At 47.3% G+C, this 10,232-nt stretch overlaps 2 protein-coding genes across 2 annotated transcripts; both read right to left on the bottom strand.

Moving 5' to 3' along the window:
• Positions 1-296: 296 nt before the first annotated feature.
• Positions 297-1,244, bottom strand: LOC149875620 (olfactory receptor 52R1-like). The gene has a single exon (XM_090031803.1). The coding sequence runs from the start codon at positions 1,242-1,244 to the stop codon at positions 297-299; it is 948 nt and encodes a 315-aa protein (XP_089887929.1).
• Positions 1,245-8,292: 7,048 nt separating this feature from the next.
• LOC149875619 (olfactory receptor 51L1-like) lies at positions 8,293-10,232 on the bottom strand. The gene is given in 3 exon segments (XM_090059311.1): positions 8,293-8,674; positions 8,676-9,328; positions 10,170-10,232. Coding segments are annotated over 3 exon segments (1,098 nt in total).

Here is a 10,232-nt window from a genome sequence, read left to right as displayed (position 1 = left end):
TCCAGGTACTGAATACAAGACAGGGAGGGGTGCAGCCTCCGAATACTAATATCCTAAACCTTTGCAATGGGACAGGGCACAGAGTGGAAAACTCTGGATATGCCCTATTTGGCCTCCCCTTCAGCATGCAAACTCTGCCACTGAGCTAGATGGGCAATGGTCTGACCCAACAAATGGTCGTTCTTATGGAGGGAAGGACAGTTTTAAAGAGTTCCATGAAACAATGACCCTGGTAAGAAGAGACACTAACATGCCATTTGTCAACGCCCCCCCCCAACGCCCCCTGCCAGTCTGGCTCAGACCCCTTTTGGGTGGAACAGACGGCTCACCCTGTCCCGGATCTGCTTGGTTCTCACCCCATACACGATAGGGTTCAGCATTGGGGGCACCAGGAGGTAGAGATTGGCCACCATGATGTGAACGTGGTGCGGGATGTGGGTGCCAAATCGGTGGGTGAGAAAGGTGAAGAGGCCGGGGATGTAGAACGCCAGGAGGATGCAGGTGTGGGAAGCGCAGGTGCTGACGGCTTTGAGACGGGCTTCGGTGGATGGGAGCCTCATGACCGTCTGTAGGATCATGGCATAGGACACAGAGATCACGAGCACATCAAAGCCCACCACCACAAAAGCCACAAGTAGGCCATATACAACGTTGGCTTTGGCATCTCCACACACCAGCTTCACCACAGCCATGTGCTCGCAGTACGAGTGGGAGATGAGGCGGTGCCCACAGAAGGGAAGCCGGCTGGCAAGGATGGAGAAGGGGCTTACCAAGAGGACCCCACGTGTCAGCACGAGGCTTCCTATTGTCATGGTCATGGGGATGGAGAGGATGCTAGAGTGATGGAGGGGGTAGCGGATAGCAATGTATCGGTCCAGTGCCATGGCCATCAGGACTCCTGACTCCACCGACGAGAAGGCATGGACAAAGAACATCTGAGTGAGGCAGGCATAGAAACCAATCTCTCTGGAGTCCAGCCAGAAGATGCCCAGCATTTTGGGTAGGGTGGAAGTGGACAGGACCAGGTCAGTTATGGCCAGCATGGCCAGGAAAAGGTACATGGGCTCATGCAAGCTCGGCTCTGTCTTTATAATGAAGGAAACAATGACATTTCCCAGCATGGCAATGAGATACATGATGCAGAAAGGGAAGGCGATCCAGAACTGGGTTGCCTCCAAGCCCGGGATCCCAACCAGGAGGAAAGCAGCAGGGTGGAAGGAAGTACTGGCATTTAGCATTGACATGACAGGCTGTTCATCTCCAGCCTGGGCTGAAAGGGCTCTTGTTCCCTGGGAACAAACATCAACAAACCTGTAAGCACCAAGTCAATTAGTCAGAAACATACAAAGAAATGAATCACTCCAGACAGGATCAGGTTCCTCAATTTGAAGTCCAGCCACATTCTCAGGACAGCGACTTACACAAAGTCACAGGAAATAAAAGGTGTGAAAGACTCATAGGCATTCAAACTATAATGGGTATTTCACAGAGATGAATTGACTCTTCCCCGAAGTAAATGAACAGGGATTTTCCCATTGGTTTTAGCAGAAGCAGTCAGGGAAGGGCTGCGGGGTTTTTACAAACTTCATCCTATAAATGCAATATAGAGTTGTAGATTTTGTTATATGAAGGACAGGGACATTTCCCTTGGCCCACTCACATGTATTCTTTCATAGAGTCATAGAATCACTGTGTGGGAAGGGACCTAGACAGATTCTTGAGTCTGACCCCCTGCCATGGGCAGGAAGGAGCACTGGGCGTGGCAGGGGTCATAAGACCCCAGCCAGGTGCCTATCCAGTCTCCTCTTAAAGATCTGCAGGGAAGGTGAGAGCACCACCTCTCTGGGAAGCCTATTCCAGGCTCTGGTCACCCTTACCATGAAGTAGTTCTTCCTAATATCCAACTTCAACCTCTTCTCCCTCAGCTTATGCCCACTGTTCCTGGTGACTCCAAGGGGGGTCCTGGGGAACAGACTTTCCCCGAGTCCCTGCTGCTGGCCTCTGATGATCTTGTGGCTGCCTACAACCTTCCTTCTCAGTCTCCTCTTGCGGAGACTGAAGAGATTCAGGTCCATCAGCCTGAAGGCCCCCAACCATACGAGTGGCCTCCTCTGGACCCTCTCCAGGTTCCCCACGTCCCTCTTGAAATGCGGTGCCCAGAACTGGACACAGGACTCTATGCAGTGCTGGCTCACCAAGGCCGAGTACAAGGGGAGAATGCAGGTCCCGGGATTTGCTCGAGCTCTGCATCTATGGATGCACGCCAGCGTTTTGGTCGCTTTACTAGCCGCAGCATCGCATTGCAGGCTCATGTTCATCTTGTGGTCAATGATGACCCCCAAGTCTCTTTCTTCTGTAGTGCTAGCCAGCGTAGCACTGTCGAGCCTATAAGGGTGCTGCAGGTTTTTCCTCCTAAGGTATGTCTTTTCTCAGCCTGAATGGCCACTATATATGCATTAGTCTCTTAATTCCCTAGATTTTATATACAGGGGTCTGCAGGAAATCTTCAGTGCGAAACTGCCCCCCCCCCCCCCATGAGGTGTAGGTCCTGGACGCACGTCAGGAACCTTCGTGAGTGACTCGACCTGGCTGCCTGCTCCTCCCAGTTGATGTCAGGGTAATTCATATTCCTCATGACCACAACATCCTTTGCACACATTGCCTCCCCCAGCTGCCTGGAGAATTCGAGATCCAGCTCTTTCTCCTGATGTGGTGGCCTGTAGTAAACCCTACCACCAGATCCCTCTCCCCCCACCCTCCTTGAAGTTTGACCCACAGGGTCTCAGTTAAGCCTTCCTCTGGTCCCATTTGGAACGTAGACCTGGTATACGGTTCCCTAACATAAAGCACACCCCCCCACCTTTTTTCCCCTTCCTATCTCTTCTAAACAACCTATAGCCCTCAATGTCTACTGCCCAGTCAAAAGTTTCATCCCATCATGTCACCATCACACCCCAGGACGCCCCTGCTCTAGCTCTGTCAGCCAGGATGGACTTGAGTCCACAAAAGCTTGTACCCTCTATGTATCTATTATAGTTAGTCTACAAGGTTTCATAGATTTCATAGACATTAGGGCTGGAAGGGACCTTGGAAGTTCATTGTGTCCAGCCCTCCGCCCCAGGGGCAAGAAGTCAGCTAGCATCAACGGATCCCAACAAGATAAACATCCAAACATCTCTTACTTTTGGCTCCAATTCTTCCAAGCATTTGGACAAAGTGGTAGCGTCCAAACGTTTCTTGACATAAGGTGCATAAGTATCCTGCCTTCTGCCTTATTTCAAACTAACATGGTGCACTACCTCTTTATGTCCACCTTTCCCAAGAGCGTGAGAGGCTGCCCTGTGCTCATCAAACTCTTTGGGCCTATCCCATCTTTGTTATCCCTGCTTAAATTACTAAAAGTAAGAGCTGCAAGGACAATTTCCCACTCAACAGGGTTTCAGCTGCAGAAGGAAGATGTCTGGGCTGTCATTTGCTTCCCCAGATGCTCCACACACTGCCAAGACCAACAGCAGGAGACGCAGCAGTGTTGTTCCTATCTTCCTCACCCCAGAGGATGTGCCTAGAAAGCTTCCCCTAGTTCCCAGCAAAAATCCTCCCTAGACACCTTCAGACACATCTCTGCAGGCATGACTGGTGCTGCCTTCCAGGGTTCAACCAGTGATATGCAAGGTTAGGAAGCATAAATCCTACCTGGGACTGCAGGCTGAGAGCTGTCAGAGTTACACAGGGAGACACAACATGCACACAAGCCTGTGAGTTGCGCAGGCATCAGGCGTGCTGCTGAACACCCCTTGGTCTTTTCCACAGCTCTCAGTATAAGATCCATAACTGTTTGCACATAAAGTGCAGGGTTTGTTCTGACATCTTCACCTTGATGGGTGCATTGCACATCCCTGAATCAGCTCCTTTCTCCAAAACCGGGTTGGATATTTGATCAGTCAAAAAAAGTTTGGTCAACTGACTGGTGGACTATTAATTAAAACCTGTAAAAACTGGTTAACAGGTCCAAATAATACACAGAAGAAGCAGAATTTTTCCAACAAGAAATGTGTCAAGATGTGTAAGATTATATTTTTGCCAAGATGCTCCTGCTGGTGCCTTGAAACCTCTGGAGCTCCTGGTTCCTCCTCTCTTCATGCCCAAACAATCACCAAAATTGGGGCCAGGTGGAGAAGAAGTGTGTGGGTTGGGGGATGGAGGTGGCTGGGCTGCCTTGCTCTGTGCCATGGGTCATATAGCCCTCTGGCCTGGACCTCTGAGCACAAGTTCATGAAGCAATTAATCTGCTGTAGGGTTGGGAAGCCAGTCAATATGCCAGTTAAATATTGTCAATTCATTAGTCTATTGACTGCATATTTTTTGACCGGTCAAAAATTATAGCAAATTTACAAACAAACCATAAAAAAACACCCTATATTTTTTGTAGTTTTGTTGAGAGACAGATGACTTTGTACTGGTTTCTGCATCTGTGTGCATGTGCATGTGTGTAGTTTGTAGGACTCCTGATCAGCATCCTCCTGCAAATACCAAATCAGCATTGTAAAATAAATGCCAAAGAGCTTCCCTGAACCCAGACAACTCACCTGTCTCCTGGTGCGTCGGGAGTGCTTGAGACATGCATGGGGATCAGCCACACCCAGGTGGGGATATTTATGTTGCCTCCCTGTGAAGCCCAGAGCCAGCTGGGACTGACTATGCTCAGATGTGCCTGTATCTCCTCCTGCCTCCAGCCTCAACTAACCCTTTCAGTGCTAGGGACTTGCATCCCTCCATTCATTGCCTAGATTATTTTATTTTAAAGAGGGAAGTTGAGTAAACAGTCTCTTGCAATCACGCAATAAAGATTGTATCAGATGGCCGACATTAGGAAGGGGATGTTTAGGATGGTAATGGAAACTTGAATTCATACATTTTCTACATCATCATTTTAATGATGCTGATAAATAGATAGCTCTTAGGTAACACTTCTTCATCCACCAGCCACAGAAGGATGAGTGAACCACATATCCCTTCCCTGTTTTGTCTCACAGCTGCTTCCTGACAGCACAGATGCATGACTGGGTTAAGACTCCAGTGCATTGCCAGGGCTGGGACTGACACCTGGTGAGCTGTGCTCACATTATGCCCATGGAGTGGCCTGACAGAAGCTGAAAGCACATCCCTTAGCATTATCTGGAGATAGCCCTCGCTCCTCGCTTGAAAAGTGCTAACCTTGTTATGCAACATTGTCCATAGGTACATTTTTTACTGCTTGAATGTGTGGACACTCAGATTTTAACTGCAAGTAACATGTCCTAAAACATGGCCCTTAGACTCCCTAGCTCCAAAGGTGGGATTCAGATCCTGAAGTGAGATACCTCATTCTCTACATGATGCAGAAGGTGGGTTAGATGCCCCAAAACAGGGCTGCCAACACCTGGTGCACGTTAAATGCATTTTTGTTCTTTTAGTGTAATGTACATTTGGAACAAATAAAACAACTTGAGGAAAAAGGAGATAACTGGTGAGGAGAGGCGGAGGGAGCTGGGCTGATTTAGTCTGCAGGAGAGAAGACTGAGGTGGGATTTGATAGCAGCCTTCAATTCCCTGCCGGGGGGCTGCAAGCAGGACGGAGCTGGGCTGTTCTCAGTGGGGGCAGATGGCAGGGCAAGGAGCAATGGGCTCAAACTGCAGCAAGGGATGTTGAGGTTGGGTATTAGGAAACACTTTCTCGCATGGATGGTGGTGAAGCACTGGAACAGGTTACCCGGAGTGGTTGGGGAGTCTCCATCCTTGGAGGTGTTTAAGACCCGGCTACACAAAGCTTTGGCTGGGATGATGTAGTTGGGGCTGGTCCTGCTTGGAGCACGGGCCTGGACTAGATGTGACGTCCTGAGGTCCCTTCCAGGCCTCATTTTCTAGGGTTTTATAACAGGATTTGAGTACCTGAAGGTTCAGCATGAAGTGGATGATGACAGACCCCCTCTGGGGCCACAGACAAGGGTCTTTAATGGTCTCAAATTGTAAGAAGGACATTTAGCTTGAATATTAGGAAGACCTAATGGTGAAGCACTGGAACAGGCTCCCCAGGGAGTTTGTGAAACATCCATCTTTGGAAGTTTTTAAGAGCCACTAAAAAAAAAAGCTGGTATGTAATGGTTTTAACAGGAATAATCCTGCCATGAGGGCAGGGTTTGACTAGATGTGACCTCCTGCAATGCTTTCCAGCCTAGGAGTCTATGGGAGTGAGAGAATGGTTTCTCATTTCTTTCCTCACCAGCCCAGTATGACTTGCCACTTGTCTTCCCTTATGTCATGGTGATGCTAACACAGCTGCTTCTATCTCGCTGCCCTCCCCATCTTTTGGTGTTTTATAATTTGCCTCTTGCTGCAGGCATTAATATTTTAAAGCACCAAAAGGAATCCTTGGCTGTCTACTACTACTACTTCCCTTAATCATTTCTTCTCAGGCCTGGGTCCTTCTCTTGCTTCTTGGTCTCTTGAAGGCTCAGATCAAGTGTAAACTGCGGAATTTACTGTTTGCTTAACCTGGGAGGTTGCTCGATGTAAGCATCCTGCTGAAGTGTCATGTCTAATGTTTGCAACATTTGAAACACCCATAGGCTATTCCATCACCGGCAGCAAGGGGCTAACTTGGGAAAACTTTGACTTCCCTCTAATTTCACTGGTCATTTATCAGTGTGGGACAGCATTCCCAAGCACCCCAATGGAACGACTTTCTCTGTTCTCTGCACCATAATCCCATAAAATGTAACAATACTAAGAGACACGCTGGGCTTGTCTACAAGTGCAACTAATGCAACTGAATATATTATTCTGACGTAATTTGAGCCAGACTAAAGTAATCCCAAGGTCATGATCTGCATGTGCTTTTAAGCACAGTAATTTACTGCATCTTAAAATGGTGCCTGTGTCTGACAAGACAATCCTGTGCCAGAGTAGATTAATCTACTGCGTACTAATTGTGGCGTATGTGTAGACCGTGACACTTTACTGCACATTAAATTAGTCTACTGCAGAAAAAATGCACATGTAGATATGCTCATTGATCCTCAGTTCACCCCCAGCTGCATAAAACACTCTTAATTGGACCCATCAAACTATCTTCTTGAAACATATATATGTAGAAAATGAGACATAATGTTTGAGTTGAGATTCATTTCTTCCTCTTCACTTATTTCTCAGGCCAGGGACAAAAGCAGCACACAGAACCTGTTCATTAATGGACTAGGGGGTCAGTGTTCTGGTGTTTAAAGGCGTAGTCACGCTAAACCATCCTGAATTTAAGCCCTTTCAAAAAGTATTTGTTTTTTATGGAAATTGTTATTTAGTGAAGCTCCACTGAAACAAAATGTGAGAAGGATGAAAGAGGACAAAATTCCCTTCAGATTTTAACTGTCCACTATTTGAAACCCATCACTGAAATGAAGGGGTTGGATGGTTTATTTTCCTTTGTGAAGGGAAAGGGCCTTTATTCTGCCAGGAAAGGTTATGTTCACAAGTCCATTGGCCAGATACCAAAGCTACATAAAGAGAGTTTGGAAATGAGATGCACATTCCCAGGTTGAGTACCTCACATGAGAAATCACAGTGATGTTCATCTACCAAGGCACAAAGTAGTTGGGGACATAGTTGAATCCCCTTACATGAAGTCTCTAAGTTAGGAGGAAAGTGTTTCTGAAAGATCATTTCTAGTGCAACCCAAAGGTTCATGGAGTGTCTGAGGAGTGGGTGAAACTCTTTGACTCGCATTATGCCGAAGATCAGGTGAATATAGTGGTGGATTTAAAACCCACAAGATGCACCCACCACCCAAACCCTCTAGAACTGACACTCACTGGGTATGATTGAAGTTGTGGAAGTGCATGGTTTCCCCTACTGCCATCTCCCATGACCCAACATGCAGCTGTCTTGTAAAATGTGTACTTGTTTAAAACCGGTCTCATTGCTAAGTTATAGGACAGGCTGCAGAGGTAATGCCCAGACCAACTGTGAGCTGAGCATTGCTTCTCCTTCTGCTTGCTTATGTACTAGAGGATAACAGTTTGTTGCTGCTGCTGCTGCTGCTGCTGCTTTAAAGTGGAGCTGCTCCTTTAGATAAAATACAGCTTGACTGGGTGACCTATGAAATCCTTCCAACTTACAATTTGTTCAGGTGGGCTGACCCTGCTCCTATTTAAGCCGGTGGCACAGATCCAGGCCCTCAATAGACAAGCAAGGGACCCAGCTTTATAAGCTACTTGATGTCTGCTGCAAGATGCTCCATGCCCTCTTTTCCCGTTCAGTTCACTAGGAGTCAAGGGCTCCCAAGACATTGCTCTCAGTGTTAGTGTTGGAGATACAGAGCAGTTGGTGCAACTGAAAGCCATTAAACCTTTTCTTCCTGAACACGCGGGGAATCCCCCGTCGGATCTGTTGGGATTTCACACTGTACGCGAGCGGGTTCAGAACCGGGGGGAGGAGCAGGTAGACATCGGCCAGGAGGATGTGACGGATGGGAGATGCTTGCTTCCCAAACCTGTGGATCATGGAGACACAGATCACTGGAATGAAGAAGATCTGGACCACGCAGATGTGGGAGACACATGTGTTGAAAGCCTTGAGGTGCTCGTGTTTGGAAGCAATGCCCAGAACGGTCTTAATGATCTTGATGTAAGAGAGGAGAATGAACAGAGTCGATTGCCAGCATGGAGAGCACAACACATAAGCCGTAGATGCTGTTGACCCTTGAATCCGAACAGGCCAACCTCAAGACATCCTGATGCAAACAGCATGAGTGGGAAAGCGCATTGGTCCTGCAGCATCGGTACCTCCTCAGGAGCAGGGATGTTGGAAACACAACACCAACACTCCTCACAAGCATGGCCAGGCCCAGCTTTGCTATGACTGAATTTGTTAGGATCTGTGTGTATCCTACAGAGGTGCAGATGGCCGAGTACCAATCCAAAGCCATGGCCAGGAGCACCGAGGACTCCATGAAGGAGAACGTGTGGATGAAGAACAGTTGAGTGAGGCAGGCCTTAAAGGTAATTTCCCAGATGTTGAAGCAGAAGAGGCGCAGCACCGTTGGCAGGGTGGAGACAGATAAACCCAGGTCAGTGGTGGCCAGCACAAAGAGGAAGTCATACATGGGACCCTGGAGGTTTGGGTCCGTTTTGATAGCAAATAGGATGATGCCATTGCCCAAGAATGCAATGAGGTAAATGAAACCGAAAATGATGGAGATCCAGTGGTGAGCAGCCTCCAGCCCTGGGAAGCCTGTTAGGAAGAAGGTGGGCTGGTTAGTGCTGCTTACGTTCAAAGGAAATATAATGTGCCGATGATGCTTGAAAACAGGAAAGACAACATTGTGATTAAACTCATTATCACACAAGGAACAATCCAGCGTAACAGTTCTACCATCACTCCCTTGATTATCATTTTTTAGTTACAACGTAATGGAAAACAAGCCTATCTATTATCCCATGCTTTATTGCACGTGGGCTCGCTCTTCTGCAGTCATTTATACAACATCACGCCTCTCTATCTTTGCAGAGATGAACAGTATCACAATTCCAGCTTTACGAGTCACAGTTTTGATCCTTACTGTGATAAAACAAACCATCTTCTGATTCTTTTAGTTTTACCCTGCAATGTTGTGTATTCTTGTGCTGGTATTTAAAGCTGCTTGTCTTCCACTCCAGGAAGAATTAACATCTCTGCTTGACGATCGGTGGAGAAATTACTAAAAATTGGACACTTAAAAACCAAAGACCCTATGTTTTTACCAAGTGACATAGTACTGGGCTTAATTGTGCTACTGTAGATGTCCATAGAACAGTAGAGTTGGAAGAGACCTCAAGGATCATTTGCTCCAATTCCCTTCACAATGCAAGGATGCTACTCCATGCCGTTCCTGGCCAAAGCTCATCCATTCTCCTCTTGAAAACCTCATTCCACATCTTCCCTGGACAGTCTTCTACACCACCTCACTGTCCTAACAAGAAGGAAAGTTTTCTGAGAGTTAATCTAAATCCATTTCATTGCAATTAAAAAACTCTGCTTTGTGGACTGCCCTCTGCAGCAGAGGAAAACTGGTTCTCCCTTCCTTCTTTCAAATATTTGAAAGCTACTATCATAATCTCCTTCTTCTTCAAAGCTAAACGTACCTGGTTCTCTCAACGTACTTCTCTTTCAACTGGTTCACTATAAATGTAGGCCGTCCACACGTGCAAAGTAAGACTGGTCAT

This window comes from Crocodylus siamensis, chromosome 1 (assembly GCF_052110815.1).
Source record: "Crocodylus siamensis isolate JL-2025a chromosome 1, ASM5211081v1, whole genome shotgun sequence".
Lineage (NCBI taxonomy): Eukaryota > Metazoa > Chordata > Crocodylia > Crocodylidae > Crocodylus > Crocodylus siamensis.
This window is presented reverse-complemented; position numbering and strand designations above follow the sequence as displayed.